At 43.9% G+C, this 20,962-nt stretch overlaps 1 protein-coding gene across 2 annotated transcripts in view; it reads right to left on the minus strand.

Moving 5' to 3' along the window:
- PRKN (parkin RBR E3 ubiquitin protein ligase) overlaps positions 1 to 20,962 on the minus strand; it is a 1,201,361-nt gene that overhangs the window by 188,806 nt on the left and 991,593 nt on the right. For both annotated transcript variants that reach the window (XM_052645487.1, XM_052645486.1), the window contains exon 9: positions 4,706 to 4,855. In XM_052645487.1, the coding sequence (XP_052501447.1) occupies positions 4,706 to 4,855 (150 nt within the window). The remainder of the gene's footprint in view (positions 1 to 4,705; positions 4,856 to 20,962) is intronic.

Below are 20,962 nucleotides of genomic sequence, written 5' to 3' on the forward strand. Positions count from 1 at the left end.
TATCAGTGCTCCCAAGACCAAGACTTTTTTTAAAATCAGAATGCACTGAATTCTTCATTAGGCGGTGAGGCCTTCAATAGGGCATATAAACTGCAATTTTTGGAGGATTTTCAGGTTCCTAAATGACTTTTTGTGGATCTCTGAAGTTAGTATATTTTGGTGTTCTAAATCATGTATTACGTGTATAAGTAAAACACTGCATATTTTATGTTTTTTGAAGAGATTCTTGTTGAGGCAAGGTAAGCGATTCTAATATTGGGGCACATAACGATTAGTATCTGAAAATAAAAGTGTATTCATATTACTTCTACACTGTCAAGATTCATTCATTCATTCACTCAATGAATGTTGAGCTCTAAATACATGTTCTTACTGAGAACAATATCAAGGCTGAGGACAGGAATCTGAAAATACAAAACAAGTATAACACTTCAACTTGGAGCCTGAGAGGGAGTACTCAAGTTCAAATCATTCTTTAATAATGGTAAAAATTTTGCTATAACCATCACACATCTATCAGGCCTTTCCTGGATGGACTGACATTATCATTTAAATGGAAATCCTTATATTCATTAGCTAATGTTCACTGCTCTCTGGGTAACAGTTAAGCCAGTGACTTAGGAGAGCCAAGGATCAGCTAATCTGATTTTCCAGTGAGTAGTACTATACGCTTGCATATAGAAGTCATAAGCACTAGCCTGCACACTCATTTAAAGAAAAGACAATCACAATACTGAAGCTTGTGCCTTCAGATGGAAGCTATGTATATAGTGATCAGGGAGGTAGCGGGGACCATCTAGGCATGTGGTGGTGGGATGACTGATGGGAAGATTAGAACTGTCCTGTCTGGAGATCAGCACAGAGGTGTGTCTCAGCTCTAAAAATGTGAGTCCATGTGGGTCCACCTCACTATGTACCTGGAAGGCTGAATTTTTAAATTCTGTGAATGACAGGGAATTTGGTTTTCAACCTTTTTTTATGCATGAGATCCTTTTTGTAACACCAAGCCCCACATAATAAGAGTTGACAGTTGAGGACAAATTAAGTACAGGTGGATTCGCGGATACCTTACAGTAAACTTCAAAGCTACATCTCAAGAAGCACGCCCGAGACTCTGACACGCTCGCACAGCTTGCAGTCAGTTCCTTTCCTTGAGCACTGTGTAGGGTGAGGCACGCCCTGCTCTGGGGGCAGTCCGCTTTGTGGCCACTGTCCATGGTGCTACAGCAAACCCTGAGCAGACTCATCTGATTCAGCTTCCTCTAACTTCCATTATTGGGCCCTGTTCTGTCTCATAACAGACAAGACAACATAAACTAACCACGGTTTCTTTCACACAACAGCTTTCCATTACCACCCTTAAATCCAGAAAAGATTGGCAGCTTACAAGGGTGTACAAATCACAGCAAAACAGCATATACCAGGAAAAAGGGAACAGAAAGAAGTCAAGCCAAGAAATAAGTTTCCAAACTCATTCTATTAGTGGCCTATTTCTCTGCTGTAGATACCCCACAGATGTGGCTCTAGGTTTTCCAGCAGTCAGCTTTCAGCGGGGACCATTAGCAGGGTCAACTTTTCCCAGGACAAGTATAATGAACCTGGAATGGGCACCACGGTCCCTCACAGAAAAGCCCACCCGGATGTCCGGAGCCACAAGCGTTGAGTCATCTGTATAATGACTGCAGTATAAACATATGACACCAAATTACTGTGCAAGAAAAGCAAAAGCAATTCTTTGAAGGGCTAAAATAGTGAGGCCTGGGTACCTAATTCCCTGCTGCATTTAGCTTGATTCAGAGGGGAATATTCTAGAATATCTGGGAGAGAGGATCAAACGAACACCCTGTTGTTAATTTTCCTTGAATATTTAGTTAGGTCTTTTAGGTGCACTTTTGATAAATACTGATTAAGCTTTTGATTAAATATTAAATAAATACATATTTTATGCTATGTGCTCTTACACCCATCAGCTCCTTTAACATTCATAATGGCCTTACAAGGGCTTTCTAGGTGGTGCTGGTGGTGAAGAACCCACCTCTCAATGCAGGAGACATAGGAGACACTGGTTCGATCCCTGGGTTCGGAAGATCCTCTGGAGAAGGGAATGGCAACTCACTCCAGTACTCTTGCCTGGAGAATTCCATGGACAGAGGAGCCTTATACAGGACCATTGTAATACACTCTCTTTTAAAATGAGGAGACTGAGGCACACAAAGATTAAGACCACTGGTAGTTGATGAAGCCAAAATTTGGACCTAAGTCATACAACCTAATCTCCTTTTTAAGCACTACAGAATCCCTAAGGCATGTTAAGTTGGGTTAACATGCTTTTGTGAAAGTTGAAGATTTGAAGAAACAAGAGCAATGATGATGTCAGTTTATCTCTTCTGAAAGGCCAAAGCAATGGGAATAGATATCAGCCTGAAAAAGCTTATGGGGATTGGGGCAAAAAAGGTGCGGAGGACAAAGAAAGCATCAAGTTAGATGTTTTAGAAAATCATTTCTCTTTGTTCTTTATTCAGCTTCTTCAGATTATAGACAGTGGTGGTTCAAAATACATCCCTGAATTCCCTGACACCTTTCCTTTAAGATGGAGCTTCGCTTTCCCTTCCCTTTGTGGGTGGGCTGGAACGTCCACTCAGTGCTAACCTCGGGAACAAAGCAGCAGTGATGGGGCATAGCCTCGGAGAGCAAGCCACCATGGCTTTGTCTTTGCTCTGTCCCTTGGATCATTTGTTCTGGGTAAGTTACTTACCATTCTGGGGACAAGTAGCCTAAGAAAAGGAGCATGTAATGAGAAACTGTGGCCGACAGCCAGTGAGGAACTGAGGCATTTCTGGCTGAGAATCATGGGTTGAGCCATTTTTGCAGTGGGTCTTCCAGCCCCACCCAGTCAAGTCTTGGGTTAACTACAACTGAGCCTGACTCCAACCTCATAAGACCCTGAGCTAGAACCCCATAGCTAAGTTATTTAGGGATTCCTGACCCTCAGAAGCTGTGAGATAAAAGATGTTTATTAATGAAAAGGCTAAAATTTGGGGTTTTTTGTTATATAGCAACAGCTAAGTAATATACAAACCAACAAGCATGCCCCCTCCCCATAACAAAACAGAATAACTAAAAATAAAACACATTACCTAGAAGTTCCAAAGAAATATCCTGAAGATAATCATTCTCTTCTAGGTAAGGTTTGCCCCTAAACTCTCTTAATCCAAAGATATTAAAGCAATTCAATTCATTTCTAACGTAATTTTCCATAATTTGGAGTTCAAATGTGTGTGTTACTTATAATATCACATTGTGTAAAACAGGGAAGAGAAAGACGTTCAAATCTTAAAATTACGTAAACCTTCAAAACCGTTCAAAAAGAACAATGAATGCAGCAGACAGGCCAAAAGAACTCGGCAGCCTTAGACAATGGAACAATAGGAGCGATTATTAGGTAGAAGCGTAGATAGAACTGGGCCATTAGTTAATGGCTACTGTAACTCAATCTAAAAGAAAACATTTGCCGGAAACTCTGATCCCAGAATTTGGCAGCTTGCTTGGGCCACATGCAACCGGTGCAGATTAGACAGTAAATGATGATGACTAAGGCTGGGAAGCAGGGTTTGATTTCCATAATTTCTAAGGCTAGCAGACATGATGCGAGGTTTCATCCTAATGAAATCGCCATTAGCCCAGAAGTATTTCTTTCCGCTTACGCATCATGGTATCTCATTATTTTTCAACTTCCACTTGCTCTGCTTTATCACTCACCCCAGAGCTTGGTAAGCCCCACTGCATGACGGATGGGGAGCTCTACCAAGAATGACAGGTGCCAATTTATGCATAGGTTACTCAGGAGGCTCAGCCCCAAATTAGGCCTGGGTAAGACGCCTCTGCCATCCATCCATACTCCTTCCAACAAAGCTCCTCACAAAGCTGCAATTTTAAAAGGAATGCTCTCCCATCACAATTCAATAGCGTTTTATAAGCACATACACTTCTTCCTTTTCTGGCCAGCATGAAATTTAATACCAGGATTATTGTCCATTTGTCATTTCAGCCTATAATTTAGCCAGCCTATTTGCGTTTGAGTTATGCTTCCCTCACCCCTTCACCATCAGCTCGCAGCCGTAGACCCGTTCAAGAAGCCGTCTAAGTCCTATTGGTTTGACCTCTTAGAACAAACATTTTCCACGCTTGTTTTTCTGCTTCCCTAAGAGGCCCCATTAAGTTCTGCTCATCTCGATTTAAAATGATTTTTACCACCTGATAACATTTCAAATTTTTCATATTAATCTTCATTTTTATATCTTGAAATACTTAGGCCAGCAACGTCGCTAAGACAATCACACTAAGAGGTGGAATTCTCTTTCTCCTTCACTCCTGTCGACTCGATGCTACCTCTGAAGAAATCATTTGTGCTCTGAATTATCTGAGCACCGGAAGAAAAGTTTAAAAGGTTGACCGAGTGATTTCACGTCTTAAACACTGATAGCTATCAAAGCAGAAAACCTTATCTCCCCTCATTATATATGGGATTCTGTTAATTGAAAAAAAAAAAAAAATATATATATATACATATATTTATTTAGTTTTTACATCAGGTCAAAGCTATCAGAGTCCAAATGGAAAATGAAAATAAAGCAGCAACCGAACCAATTTCCCAAAGTCAACACACACACACACAGTCCACACCGGGGGTGTGGCTGGTACTCACCCCGCAGCCCAGGCCGTGGGCCGGTTCGCAGGTGACCTTTCGCTGGCCCGCTTCTGGAAGCAGCCCCGCCCCGCAGCCCGGGCTGGGGCAGAGCACGCCCCCTAGCTGCAGCACGCACTCTTCCGCCCCGTACTGCTGGTACCGACTGTACTGCAAAAAGAAAATCAGCTTTTCAAACAGGCAGCACAGATACGAAGAGGTACAGGCACTCACGTTTTACCGAAATGCTAATATTTGGTGGTTTGGGGGCGTTTTCTTGTCGATCCACTTCCATAAAAACTGCAGGGGAGGGGTGGATGGGGTGGATAAGGTATGGTCCAACCTAGAGGAAGTCTCCCAGTGCCAACTTACAAAAGAGATAGATGAGGCATTTATTCTTTGTGTTTCTAGAAATCTGTCCTCCAGCAAACTTTTTTTGAAGCTCGGATTTTTGGAATACGACTTTGCTGCTGTTCAGTCGCTCAGTCGCGTCTGGCTCTTTGTGATCCCATGGACCGCGGCTCGTCAGGCCTCCCTGTCCCTTACCATCTCCTGGAGTTTGCCTAAGTGCATGTCCGTTGACTGAGTCGGCGATGCTATCCAGTTACCTCATTTAATACTGTTAACAACAGCATTTAATAGACTTTTTCATCAAACTTTAGGGACCGCATCCATACTTCAAGTTATGGACACTCAGAAGGAATCACTCTCAACCTCATCAGATAGTATGTCATCATGCCTCTATTCAGGGGTCAATCGGTTTTTAAAACCATTTTGAAAAAAGGCGTCAGTGTTCCACTTCTGGTAATTGTTAGCAGCCCACACAATATCAATGAGCATATTCACTTTGAGGAAGAAAGACTCATGTTCAAGAACAAAATTTTCCTTTCACATTATTCTTAGAGTATGATTTCTTTTATCCCTGACTTCATTTCTTTGTGCTGTTGCTTGGCTCAATTCACTCTAATGATTCCTCCAGCCTGCAGAATAAGATTCAAACAGCACACGCCATCGTCCAAAGCCTTCCTTATCACAGCCCTAAGTTACTGTTCTCCTTGCATTATTTCATCATATGCTCCTCTAAACTCAGCTCAATTCAGATCGATCTGCTCCACTATGAATTAATTCGTGCAACATTTATTGAGCACCTACTATGTGCCAGACACCCCCATGGCTGCTGGGATACCGCCCTGAGCAAAAGGGCATCTTTACTCTCATCCAAAAGACTAGAACAGTAAATACAGAAAGGTCAAAAGGTCTAGCATGTCAGATGGTGATAAGTGGGGAGGAGAATAAAAAATCAGAGACAGATTTGGGGGAAGACGTGAATGACAGTTTTAGAGAGGTGATCAGGGAATCCCTTATAAAGAAGGTTCATTTAAGCCAACATCTGAAGGAGATTAGAAAAGCAAGCCAGGTGCCGCCACCCGGGGGAAACGAGTTTCCAGGCTGAATACAGAGCATGATAAAGGTGCAGGGGCTGCAGTGTGCTCAGTTTGCTGGAGGTCCCGCAGAGAGGCCAGTGTGTCTGAAGTGGAGTGAGTGGGTGTGTGTGGGGGGCAGATAATAGTAGGTGAGCCAGAGAGTTCATGGGGGTCCAGGATGTATAGGTCCCCAAAGGCCGCCAGAAGAATTCTGGCTTTTATTCTGAGAGATATGGGAACCACTGGAGACTGTGGAGCTGTGGATGACACAATTTGACTAATCTCTTACAGACAGCCATCTGGCTGATATGCTCAGCGTCGACTCTCGGGGACAAGGATGGAGGCAGGAAGCAGAGATGCAGGTCGGAGGTGGTTTCAGCAAGGTCCATGGAGAGATGGTGGTGGCCTGAGCTAGGAAGGCAGCTGTGGGCGTGACGATGGATCAGTGGTTGAGCTCTGCCATGTACTTTGAAGGTAGAAATGGCAGATATTTTTAGGCGGATTGGATATGTGACATGAGAGGAAAAGGAATCAAGCAGGATGTAATGTTTGTCCCCCAAGGACAGAGGACGGGGGAGCGTGGGGGAGACTTACTGGGATGGGGGGACATGGGAGAGAGGTGTGTGTGTGTGTGTTTAGAGAGTTGAGAAAAGGAATTGTTATTTCTGCTGTGATCATATTGTTTGTTAACTTCTGACACAGCTAAGTCAAAATGTTGGGTGCCTAACTGAACGGATGGCTTTGGAATTTAGGAGAAAAATGTAGGTTGTAGACATCAGTTTTGAAGTCATAGCTGCGCACAGAGCTGAAAAGGAGAGGATTAGCATCAAGGCAACTATCCATTTTCTCATATTTCTGACCTCATCAGAAAGAGAAAGATGGATTGGTCAAGTCCCCTTGTAAATATGCTAATACTACTTACATACAATGGCATTAGCTAGAAAACAGTTCTCATCTATAGAACACATTTAGCGGGAAACACTTGATCTAAGTTTGCTTACAGTGAACAAACTAGAATACGTGAATGCATAAAGTAAGGCTCTCTGAAAATGTCATAAGCTATGCAATTATTAAGGGGTAAATGAAGACATTTCATCAAGTAGTGAATGATGAGAAGTTTGTATACCCGAGAGGTTTTATGGGAGAGACCATTCTGTGCGCTTCCTGGAGACCTGATGCATCGACTCTTGCCTAGAGTATGTCCCAATATGCTGAGAAAGGACCTGGGCTCTGTTAAACACAGTAGCTGTGTTAAATGACGTGGGCTTCCTTTATTTCGTTTGTGCTTCATCATTACCAGCATCCTTAAAGTTATTAGTAAAGCGTGACGCTGGGCTCCATCTATGATTCTTGTACGTCTGGTTTGACAGTCAGACTCTGTGTCATCTCAGTAGCCCCAAGACCGGAAGAGACTCTCTGCACTTTGTGGATGCTGAGATGGAGCCACTGAAGGAGGCTGAGATGAAGCAGTCTAGTAGGCAAGTGGAAAATGAGACGGATGAGCAAGACCTGAAAACCAGGGGAACACAGTGTTTCAAGGAGGGTGTGTGCGTCGTGACAGACTGTGTAAAAGGCTGCAGATAAACCACTTTATCTGGAAGCTGGCTGGACTTAGAAATGGAGATGCCATTGTAATCTTGACAGGAGCCGTGACTTATTGGAGGCATGGAGCCAAAAGCCTGGTGGGGGTGGAGTCAAGAGAGAATGGGAGGAGCAGATGCCAAGAGGCGAGCACGAACACTCCTTTCTAGGAGTTTGGCCGAAAGGGCTGCAGAGATGGCGGCAGGGTGGGGGGGTGGGGGGGCAGCTGGAGGGGCTGTGGGGCTGTAAAGAGTTTTCTGAAAATGGGAGACCTCTGTAATGGCAGGATGCTAGTATGCCAAAGGGAGTGAGCGGGAAGAGGAGGCACTTGGTGGTGCCCCTGAGCAGGTGACGCAATGGGAGCTGAAAGATGAGAAGAGGGGTGATCTTGGAGGGGAGGAAGCCTGCGTGCTGGGCCCCAGGTCTGGACAAGGGAGGCTTGGGGAATTTGAGAGGAGAAGGAAAGGTGTGAATGAGAAAGGAGAAGGAAGGGATAGTCAGGATTGTTGCTGGGCACTAATAGCCCATGATGTGAGCGTTGGACCTTAAAGAAAAGCTGAGCACTAAAGAACTGATGCTTTCAAATCGTGCTGCTAGAAAAGACTCTTGAGAGTCCCTTGGGCTGCAAGGAGGTCAAACCAGTCAATCCTAAAGGAGATCAACCCTGGATGTTCATTGGAAGGATTGATGCTGAGGATGAACCTGATGCAAAGAGCTGACTCTTTGGGAAAGATTGAAGGCCAAAGGAGAAGTGGGCAACAGAGGATGAGATGGTTAGATAGCATCACTGACTGAGTGGACGTGAATTGGAGCCAACTCTGGAAAATAGTGAAGGACATGGGAGCCTGGTCCCATGGGTGCTGCAGTCCATGGAGTCGCAAAGAGTCAGACACGACTTAGCGGCTGAACAACAGCAGCCCATCCCGGGTCAGAGCCTGAGAGTCTAGAGCAGGCTGGTCAGTAGAGTGCCTGCTCTTCTGCACTAACACTCAGGGGCAAGGGCAGAGCAGACACGATGCTGGCTTTAAGCCAGGTGGGGGTTTGGTCAGACTTGTATGACGAAGTCTCCGCCCCCCTTTGGCTTTGGCACATGACATCCCCTCATATCACTGTGAATGATTCCAGTAAGTATTCATTGAATCCTCTGCTCAGCTCTGTACCACTGGACTGTGAAAATTTCTGTCTTGGCTTATGCAAAATGGGTACAAAATTTCAGTTTTACAAAATGGCTACACCCTGGGGAGCTAATGTACAGCCTGGGGAGTACAGCTAATAATTTTATTTTGTAGACTTGAATTTGCTAAAATGGTAGCTATTTCCAAACTATAGAGTTTTTACTTAACATTTTCAATTTTACATCTATATCTTCCTTTCCACCCCCTCCCCCCACTGGCTATCAAGAACACAGAGAATGATAGAGATGTGATACATATATATGATGGAATGTTACTCAGCCACAAAGAAGAATGAAATAATACCGTGTGCAGCAACGTGGATGGACCTAGGAATTGTCATATTGAGTGAAGTAAGTCAGAGAGGGAGAAGTATCGTATGACATCCCTTATATGTGGAATCTAACAAGAAATTATGCAAATGGACTTACAGAACAGAAAGAGACTCACAGATTTAGTGAATGAGCTCACGGTTGCCGGGCAGAAGGGACAGTTAGGGAGTTTGGGATGGACATGTACACGCTGCTATATTTAAAACGGATAACGAACAAGGACCTATTGTGTCTCACAGGGAACTCTTCTCAATGTTACGTGACCGCCTGGATGGGAGGGGAGTTTGGGGAGAATGGATATATTTATATGTATGACTGAGTGCCTTTGCTGTTCACCTGAAACCATCACAAAATTGTTAATTGGCTATACCTCAACACAAAATAAAAAGTTTAAAAAAGAAAGAGAATGGTAGGATTATCATATTCACAACAGCAGATTAGCTTCAGCTTACATTGTCCACACCGTGATTTCAGAACAGTAATAATATTATCACCATGAATATGATTACTAAAAACCTCAAATATACTTTCATGCACTCTACCCATTCTCCTGCTGAATTTTTCTAACAATAATAGTGTATCTACACTGTTGAAACATAGGACCATTTCATACTATGCTTTCTTTCTAACTGTCATGTTATATTAACTCTACACACATACACACTTAATGTTCACCACCAGGCCTCATGTTAATGTCTGACCAGCAATTCTGGTGGTTTTAAGTTTGTTCTCTAATTCCTCGGGAATATGTCACTGGAAAAATATTCACTGAATTCTTGCTCAGTGACAAATGATTCAGGGCCTTTATTCTTGAGCATGAGTTTGGCTGGATGAGTCCTGGGTTCACCTTTTTTCCTCCCTCAAGTGTCTTAAATGTCTTACATCTTACTCTGTGTTCTGATGTAAAGTGTTATGGGCAAGCCTGATGATGATTTGATTTTTTTTTTCCTTTATGAGTAAATTGATCTTTTTTGCCCAGATGCCCAAAGGATTTCTTTTTCTTTAGAATCTAGTAATTTTATTAGAATATGTCTTGGTGAGGCTTCTCCAGTGGCTCAGCAGTAAATAAATCGCCTGCAGTGCAGGAGTCACAGAAGAAGTGGGTTCAGTCCCTGGGTTGGGAAGATCCCCTGGAGGAAGGCTTGGCATCCCAGTTCAGTATTCTTGCCTGGAGAATTCCACAGACAGAGGAGCCTGGCAGGCTGCACGCCACGGGGTCGCACGGAGTCGGACTTGACTGACAGGACTTAGCACAGCACAGCACATGTCTTGGTGCTGGTCGTTTTCTGATCAATTTTCACACACATTCTATGTCAGGAAAGTTGTATTGAATTCAATTTTTTAGTATTTGCTCCATTCTCTTGCTTTGATGTTTTTCTCATGGGCTTTCTAGCATACATATATTAGATTTTCTTTATCCAACTTCTAAGTTGCTCAACTCCTCTAAACTGATTTAGAAGTTGGTAAATAAAGTACTCAGTTGCGTCTCATTCTCTGCAACCCTATGGCCTCGCCAGGCTCCTCTGGCCATGGGACTGCCCAGGCAAGAACACTGGAGTGGGTTGCCATTTCCTCCTCCTGAAGATCTTCCCCACCGAGGGACTGAACCCCCATCTCTGGCATACCCTACATCGGCAGGCAGATTCTTTACCACTGAGCTACCTGGGAAGCCCAAATAAAGTTCATCTTACTGTATTTTCATTTTAAAGAATTTTCTTTCTTTTCACTTTCTATTTCTCTTAAGAAAATATCTCCTGTTATTTATCTGCACTTGTGTAATTTCTTAATACAAACACACTGTAGAAAATTCTTAAAGAGATAGGAATACCAGACCACCTGACCTGCCTTCTGAGAAATCTATACGCAGGTCAAGAAGCAACAGTTAGAACTGGACATGGAACAATAGACTGGTCCTAAATAGGGAAAGGAGTACGTCAAGGCTGTATATTGTCACCCTGCTTATTTAACTTATATGCAGAGTACATCATGAGAAACGCTGGAATCAAGATTGCCAGGAGAAATATCAATAAGCTTAGATATGCAGATGACACCACCTTTATGGCAGAAAGCAAAGAACAACTAAAGAGCCTCTTGATGAAAGTGAAAGAGAGTGAAAAAGTGGGCTTAAAAGTCAACGTTTAGAAACTAAGATCATGGCATCTGGTCCCATCACTTCATGGCAAATAGATAGGAAACAGTGGAAACAGTGGCTAACTTTATTTTTCTGGGCTCCAAAATCATTGCAGATGGTGACTGCAGCCATGAAGTTAAAAGACACTTGCTCCTTGGAAGAAAAGTTATGACCAACCTAGACAGCATATTAAAAAGCAGAGACATAACTTTGCCAACAAAGGTCCATCTAGTCAAAGCTATGGTTTTTTCAGTAGTCATGAATGGATGTGAGAGTTGGACTGTGAAGAAAGCTGAGCGCCAAAGAATTGATGCTTTTGAACTGTGGTGTTGGAGAAGACTCCTGAAAGCCCCTTGGTCTGCAAGGAGATCCAACCAGTCCATCCTAAAGGAAATCAGTCCTGAATATTCATTGAAAGGACTGATGCTGAAGCTGAAACTCCAATACTTTGGCCACCTGATGCGAAGAACTGACTCATTGGGAAAGACCGTGATGCTGGGAAAGATTGAAGGTGGGAGGAGAAGGGGACGACAGAGGATGAGATGGCTGGATGGCATCATCGACTCGATGGACATGAGTTTGAGTGAACTCCGAGAGCTAGTGATGGAAAGGGAGGCCTGGCAAGCTGCAGTTCATGGGGTCTCAAAGAGTCAGACACCACTGAGCAACTGAATTGAACTGAACCAGTGAACCAGTGAAGTTGCTCAGTTGTGTCCGACTCTTTGCGACCCCATGGACTATAGCCTACCAGGCTACTCCATCCATGGAATTTTCCAGGCAAGAGTACTGGAGTGGGTTGCCATTTCCTCTGAATTTCTTAGTAACTTAATTCCCTTTGGAGTAGTTACTTTGGTTTTCACCTGACGGGTGGACAGGACCGGTTGCTAAGCACTCGTGTCTCTCAGGACACCGTTCTGTTCTCCTCTCCGCCTCCTCAGAAACTCTGTGGGATTTGACCTTTTTATCTTCTATTGGCATTTTAATTGCTTCTTTCTGTTGCCCTCCTTTACATGAAATTAGTTCTGAAGTTTTAGGAGGAAGAAGGATTCCGAGTAGCTCTTAATTGCTCTAGAGTTTCTTCTTCAGTTCTGGGGGCAGTGTTCAAACTCGGTTCCTGCCATCTCCAACTCTGTTCCTCTCCTTCCAAGTGGACTTTCTCTTTTCCCTTACTTTTCTGAGTGAATCTCTCCCCAGCGTGGGGTGGTGTCCTCACGGAGGCCTTTGGCTGTTGTGGTTTGTGAGTCATGGGAGCTGCGTGCTCCAGCTCCTAAGACCTTCCTGTAGGCCCTCCTCACTCCCCCCAGTCTCCCTCACGGAGTTGTATTCCTGAATTCATCACATAGTCTTGACCATAGCTGTTGCACAGTTAATAGTTGTAGAATAAATGAATGAAATTTAACTTCATTCTTAAGGAACTCTAATAAAATAATCAATGACAATGGGAATTAATAACAGAGTGGGATAGGATGGTTTTACCTATGTGAATTATTTTCCTATTTTAAATAAATGGTTAAGTAATTAGCTATTTTCTGATTTGATGACAGATCACCAGTCTATGTAATTTAGTTGAGCAATTTTACTGCTACGCTAATACTTTTTCTAGGAAGAAGTTAACCTACGGACAAAGTGCAATAACACTTTAACAGTTCTTGCTGACTACATCTGTCACAGTCTCAAATTCTGACAGAATGCATAAATTATGCTCTTCTTTCCATTTATTAACTAAGGGATTTATAAGAATGACTTTATTTCATTCAAACTATTTATGATACACTCTAGGAGCACTTGGGCAAACAATTCGTTTTTTAAAGGAAGACAAATATTTTAGCTTGTATATCTGGTAATTTCTGGTTAAAAAGTACACACAGGGTTTGAATTTACTATATTTACATTGAATTTACCTATATTTACTGAATGCATTGTTTTTTCAACATTGTAAAATTTATAAGAAAAACATTTGACCTGGACCAAGAGTGTTCTAGTATTCAAGAAAGTTTAATGTCCGAAGGAAACAATTAATCTGACTGCGGCTCCATCATATGTAGGCCGTCCAGGCTCCTTTGTCCACGGAACTTTCCAGGCAAGAACACTGGAGCCAGTTGCCATTTCCTCCTCCAGGCTCTTCTGGACCCAGGGACTGAACCCGGTCTCCTGCCTCGGCAGGCAGGTTCTTTACCACTGCGCCACCTCTGGGAAGCCCTGTGTATGTCATTAGCAGAGGTCACTGTGCAGTTCTTTTCAAGGCTCGACCCACATTTACACAGGTTCCTTTCAACCACTTATTGGCACAAAGTTGAGAGTGCACGGAAGGAAACCTACTGTATACTTACTGGAGAGCGGTGACAAATTAGCACGAAACCGAGCAGAATATTTGTACTCATCTGAGTGTGAAGCACACAGAACAGTGAAGTGGTGAATGGGCTGCACAGGGTGGAGAGGACAATTACTGACCCTTTGATGCGACTTGTGTTATTTCCTAGGGCTTTTTTTTACTTATCAGTGTTGAACAGCATTTATAAATAGAACTAACTTGGATGAATGTGATTAATTTGTAACATGAACTAGTTCTGCATGAAGGAGTCCCTTCTCCGGTGAGCTCAAAAGTAGCAAATTCTCTAAAAATCACTTCTGCATAGTCTGCCTTTGGAATCACAGTGAGGGTCTCTGTGTGTGCTTGTGTACATGTATATAGTAACACTTATTTGTCAACTTACGCTGTTTAAGCTATTAAATAAGTTTGAACATTTCTAGACATACTTTCACAACGTGGATAATCTACAGACAGATACCTAACATAATTTCAACCTGACAGAATAACATTTGCACACATTAAGAAAATTTTAATATTAACAAAGTATACTATTCCCTGTGAAAGTGAAAGTGTTAGCTGTTCAGTGGTGTCTGACTCTTTGCGACCCCATGGACTATATATAGCCCACCAGGCTCCTCTGTCCATGGATTTTTCCAGACAAGAATGCTGGATCGGGTTGCCATTTCCTGCTCTAGGGGATCTTCTCGACCCAGGGACTGAGCCTGCGTCTCCGGCATCACAGGCAGATTCTTTACTGTCTGAGCCACCAGATGCTCATTACACTATTCTATACCTAAGGAAAAAATTAAAAAAAAAAAAGTTCTTCCTACATTGCATCAGACTATAGTCAAAATACATCCTGCTAGACGACCTATCTAGGTAATATTGCAACTCATCGGTATGGTTTATATTTCATATATTTGGGGAGTAAATTATTCAGTCTTTATGTGTATGCTCAAGGGTTCTCTTAAGAACAGGAAATACTCATTTTAAAGTATTAAAGTATAAAATGCATAGACGTTTCAGTAAACTCATATTTTAAGAACCTAAATAATGAGTCAGGGGAGAGGGCAATCAAACCGAGGTGGCACTTTGGTGGTCTGTTGCAGGAAGAGTTGTGTTCGGTAGGAGAATGTTCTATAATGAAGCCAGGGCCCCGGTTTCAAGTCCCACATGGGCCAGTTAGCTTCCCCGCTCTTGCCGGCCACTGGCTCCATGCAGGTGGTCACCTGAGGGTCAGGTCATGGGGGGTTTAAACCCTCCCCTCCACTGGACAGCCCCTCAAAGGCCTGTCCTCTGGAATTACTCCTTACGAGGAGTAAATTCCATGCTTGCTTCAGAAAAGACAGCGAGAGGGAAGCTAAATCTTGTGAGAGAAATTAAAAGCACAGGGATACTAGGTAAAACTAAAATCTGGGGAAACTGGCGAATGTTCTGTTAAAATGAGCCAGAGCTTGTCAGCCGTCCAGGAGCTGCCGCAGTCTTTCAGATCTTCTGAGCAGGAGAGGTGGCCGTTTTTGTTTGGCCGTGGAATTTCCCAGAGTGGCCTTTTGGGGGCACTCAGGTACAGCTACAAAAGCAACCTCTACAGGGGCTGTCCAGCTTTTCCCCTGCTGAATTCTGGCCTCTGTGAAGTCCTGGCCACAAGAACCTGGGAAATCCCTCCATGGCCCTGTCTCCTAGCCCCCCTGGAGGTGAAAAATCCCCGCTAGAGACACCATTCTATGAGTTACCACCCTGAGCCGAGGACTGTGGGCTTCCCAGGTGGCTCAGTGTTGAAAAATCCTCCTGCCAAGGTAGGAGACACTGGAAACACAGGTTAGATCCCTGGGTCGGGAAGATCCCCTAGGGGAGGAAATGGCAACCCACTCCAGTGTCCTTGCCTGGAAAATCCCATGGACAGAGGAGTCTGGTTGAGCTACAGTCCATGGGGTTGCAAACAGTCGGACATGATTGAGCAACTAACAGGCATAAATTTTTCTGTTAGAATGCCTCTCTTTGCACACCCAAATGCCAAGGACTGTACCAACACTTTGCCTATTTGGTTCATGCTCTATCGTGGGAAGTGACAGGTGAGACCACTGGGTCATAAAGACATTCAGTCCCTCGCTGAAGTTCACCCAGCAGGAAACCCACACCCCTCATCAGAACTCGAGGCTCTGGCTCTTGAAGGCCACCCTTTCCTGATACCAAGCTGCCTCCATTTTCCTTCCTTTTTTCTCTTCTATTAAAAAAAAATTCACCTCACTATTCCTTCATCATTTAGAGACTCACAAAAAAGCAGGGTATATGCTTCCTCTTTGGATAAAAAAAAATAAAATAATTTTATAGAGGAACATGAATTTATGATTAATCCATTTCCCCATGCTATGTAGAGAACCCCCTATTTTCTATATGTATTAGAATTAAAAAAAAAAAAAAACGCTTCTTAAATTCTCAGTAATCTTAATCTTATTTTTCTTCATTTGCAGGTAGTTAGCCCTGGGGAGTTGGTGACAGCTTCTCTGGGGGTGCCTGTCACATTGCTGTTTATAGTCTCAGTTTTATTGCTAATAATGTTCTTTTCATCCCTGGACATCTGTCATCGACTGATGTAGTAAATTGGCTAGAGAAAGGGCTAGACCTTGTTCATTGCCTAGAAAAAAAAAACATCATTAGGATGGCTGAAACTAAATGTAAGGAGAAAACAGATCAAACAACACCTGAAATATAATTAGAGAAACAGACTGCATCCTGGATTGCAATTTACAAGTTTTTTTTTTTAATACATATTTTTTTCTTTTTCAGATGTTTCAGATGACATGATGCCAAAAAGTAACTCAACTTCTAGTAGTCATGGGATTTTCTGGAAAGGAGGTCAAAACTATTGGCTTGTTTGTCCCTTGTCCAAGCTGTGGGCCATGTCGTGCCCCACAGGAAGGGTGAGGCTTTGAAAACAGATACCTGCAAACCATTTTCATTGCAGAAGTTTCTACTGAGGGTATGACTTCGCAGACTTCTGGAAGCTTCTGTTCTGCAAATAGATCTGCTAAGCACACATTCTGATGGTGCGCTCATCAGAGGGCAAGGCTGTCTGTGGGCACAAATTATTTTACCCTTTACTACAGCCCCTGGGAGATGCTTTTGAGCAGGCTGTTAGTCTCCAAACATGAGGGCCTCATGCTCAGGGAAATGGAACTTCCCCAAGAGGGTGTGGCACTCACCACTGCACCCTTTGCCCCGCCTGTGTCTTCCTGGGCTTTGCTTTTCTCTAAAACAGGATTTTCACATCTCTCCCCTCTCTAGTCTGGAGGCAACTATGCTGGTTTCAAGGTGAATCTGAGGCCAGGAGGAGGGGAAGAGTGACATTTCATTGTCTGGTAGTTTTGTGTAAGCCTTTGGTTTGAACAAGAGACTTTATTGACCTTTCTCCCCTTCCCTCTCTCTTTCCTCTCCTTAACCCTTCCTATCCTTCCCTGTTTTTCTAGTCCCCCGGTCCTGGATGCAGGAATCTGGTCGAAGGGCCCTCAGCCTGAGCTGAGGATTGGAGACTGATCATCTCCTCTTGGCAGAGAACTCGAATTCTGGTTCTGGTCTGGTCTGATTTCTGGTAGGGCCAAGTTCCAGTCCTCCCTTCTCTGGAGGCCCAGGGAAAAGTCCCATAATGCCTGGGTACCTGTAGGTGGCAGGAGACGTCTGTAAGGCCACTCCTTTCGCCCCCAACTTTCCCACCTCCTCCCCCTTCTTCTTCCAACCTGGCTTCCTTTCCTCCCTTGAAATCTTTGATTCTTGTATTTAAGGGCTTCCCTGGTGGTGCAGAGGTTAAAGCGTCTGCCTGCAATGTGGGAGACCTGGGTTCGATTCCTGGGTCGGGAAGATCCCCTGGAGAAGGAAATGGCAACCCACTCCAGTATTCTTGCCTGGAGAATCCCATGGACAGAGGAGCTTGGTGGGCTACAGTCCATGGGTCGCAAAGAGTTGGACACGACTGAGCGACTTCACTTTCACTTTGGTTTGAGGCAATGCAATGGGTTAGTTTCCACTGCACATTTAATGAACAGATTAGAATTTCCATGACCCACATAATTTAAACTATGATTTTCTGGATTGTGTTAGATGGCATTACACTTATCTTTCCTTGGTGTCAACAAGTCTATGATACCAAGCAAGTTTTTTTGGAGTGAAGGCTAAGTAAGCTGCTTTAGTGCCCAAGAGATGCACTTGAGATAACAACAGCCAGGCAAGATAATGAGAGCCAGGTGGTCTGGTTGTGCACCCCCTTCCCTCCAAAGGTCCTCATTATGCCTTCCATCATGCCTCACGTCGTACCTGACTTCTGAGACTTGGGCATCGCCCACTGTTCTCGCTGCCATAAAGGTCTCAGCAGCCTCCACTATAAGCCTCCCCTCCCTCCTACAACCTCTCTCTGTGCCCCTGGGATTCCTGCTCCACAGTGAACAAGCTCTCCCAGATAACGAGCCTTTTCAAACATTTCTCTCTCCTTCCCAATTTAACGGAAACTGGCCCATCTCCTTGCAAGCCTCTAAAATGAAGGCTGCTTTTTGTTTCAGGTGTACACAGCTGAAAGCCAGAGGTGGAGCTGGTTGTCTCCTGGTTCTTCAGCGAGGTTCCTAAACTGTCAGACTCTCCTCTCTTGCAAAACCGCATCCCGCTGCTCCTTTGAAAGTTATGCCGTCTGACTACACATCCTCACCTTCTCCCCACCGCCACTGCCTGTAGTGGTCATAGGTGGAGAAGTCCCTCATTCTTGGGAGACTTTAGCTCCTAGCTCATGATTTTCACCTCTGCCTTTATTCTTGTCCTCTTTCTGGGGATCGAACCATCCATCCATCAACCTGTTCTTTCAGTTCCTTTATACCTTCTCATTTCTTGGAACATTTCAAAAAAAATTCTTCTACCGTTCCAGTCCCTTTCTGGGCCTTGTCATCCTGAGAACTTGTGCCACCTCTGAAACCTAAATTCCAACTGTGTCTCTTTCCAACCATCATCTCCTATCTTTCCTTTCCTGATGTTCTTACTCAAGTATGGACACTGCTCAAATTCTTCAGCATCACTGAGACTTCTCATGAGCTGCCCTGACAGTTTCTCCCGGGCCACTGTTTGTTGTCTCTTAAATCACTCATCACAAATGTCAAATGAGCATTTTTAACTTCCTTGTGACTGTGTTATGATTCTCTAGTAACATGGCTTCTCTTGCTTCTTCCCAAACTGCTCACATCCCCCACCCCACTTGCCCATTTCCTCCCTGGACAATTTACTTCATATTTCATTAAGAAGACAGAAGCTGTGAATGAGGTATTCATTTACTGGGCAGATACTTCCTAAGCATCTTCCATGTGTCAAACACTCTATGTGGAGAAGATACAGAAGCGAAAAGTGTGTCTGTTTTCATGGAGCCATCAAACACCAACTTCTCCCCGCCCCCCTCTTCCACTACAACAGCAAACACTCCTTTCCCTTCCCACCCCACTCACCTGTGGCTTTCTGTCTTCTTACAACAAAGAAAGTGGCTTTTTCCCTGTTAAGGGTCAATTCCTCTCTCTGTGCCATGTATCCAAACACTTATCATCTCCTAAAGTACTTCCTTTCTTCAGCTGGCTCATCTAGCTCTTGAATTACCAAGTAATCCATCTCTGCTGGATCATTTCAATGAGCATAAAACAAGCTCTAGCCTCTTCAGTCGTTAAAGAACCCTCCTGCTATTTCTGCAGTTCTTTTTTCCTTTTCGTAACAGAAATTCTACAAGAAGTTGATTCCCTTCAGTGGACTCTTAATCCCATAAATATATGGCTCTTGTCTCCAACTCTCCACCAAAACCGGTCATTACACTGACTTGTGATCTCCGTGTTGCCCTGTGCAAAGGACAACCGACTTCCTCTCATTCAGCTTCTCGTTTGCATTAACATAAATCTCCCTCTGGGCAACACTTCCTTTCTGGGCTCCGTCACCGTGGCACAGCTCTGTGCTTTCTTCTGCTTTACTTGAGGCTCCTGTGTGGTCTCCTTTGCTGGCTGCTACTCTTCTACCAAGTTTCCAAACACTGGTGCTCCTTAGGGTTCAACCGTGGTCCCTCCCCTCTTACCTCCTTCTGGCAACTGTCATGGACGTAAAATGCCACCTACATGCTAACAACTCCAAATTTACCAGTCTCTGACCCCTGACCTCCTCCTCTGAGCTCCAGTGCATACATCCAAATCTCGACTTATCTCCTTCTCAATGCTTCAGGCGCATCAAACATATTAACATATTCTGAATTGAACGCCGATTCCATGCTTTCATCCTTACCTACTGCCATCAAACCCATCTCAGTGAATATTACTGTAGGATCCCTTCATCCCCCTGACTCACAGCTACTCAAGCACCGTGACCGGTAATTCTACCTCTCAGTATTCACTTCTGTTTCTTCTGCCAATCCTCATCTGGACCAGGTCCATATGGCCACAAGACTGACTTTCTTAGACTGTGATATGGATATGTCCATCTCCTGGACATCCATATCCATCCCCCACTGGACATGTCCTTCCCTGGTGGCTCAGACGGTAAAGCGTCTGCCTACAACGCAGGAGACCTGGGTTCGATCTACAGGCTACAGTCCATGGGGTCGCAAAGAGTTGGACACAACTGAGCGACTTCACTTTCACTTTCTATCCCCTGCTTAAACTTTCAAGGATTCTCCGTTGAGTTTAGAATAAAATCCAAACTCTTAACCATGGCTCACATGGTTTGGATTGTTTTTATCTTTCATCACTGTCCCTCTTGCTCATTATTTTCCAGTCACATTGACTTTATTTAGTGGCTTGAAGAAGGCAGGCTCTCCAGCTCCTCTGGGGCTGCTGAACATGTGTTTCCTTGGCTTGGAAGGCTCTTCTCCCTAGCCCAGTGACCCTAGCTCGATCCATGGGTGTCCTCTCAACTTTCACATTTCAGAGGTCCTGACTCCGTTTCTAAAGTAGGTTACATCTTAGCTTTTAGCATGATTTGTGCCTGTGACTTCCTTGTTTATCATTTTATATGACACTAGCACAGCAAATGTGGAAAACTCAGCAGTGGCCACGGGACTGGAAAAGGTCAGTTTTCATTCCAATCCCAAAGAAAGGCAATGCCAAAGAATGCTCAAACTACCACACAATTGCACTCATCTCACACGCTAGTAAAGTAATGCTCAAAATTCTCCAAGCCAGGCTTCAGCAATACGTGATCCGTGAACTTCCTGATGTTCAAGCTGGTTTTAGAAAAGGCAGAGGAACCAGAGATCAAATTGCCAACATCCGCTGGATCATGGAAAAAGCAAGAGAGTTCCAGAAAACCATCTATTTCTGCTTTATTG

Source organism: Budorcas taxicolor, chromosome 9 (assembly GCF_023091745.1).
Source record: "Budorcas taxicolor isolate Tak-1 chromosome 9, Takin1.1, whole genome shotgun sequence".
Classification (NCBI taxonomy): Eukaryota; Metazoa; Chordata; class Mammalia; order Artiodactyla; family Bovidae; genus Budorcas; species Budorcas taxicolor.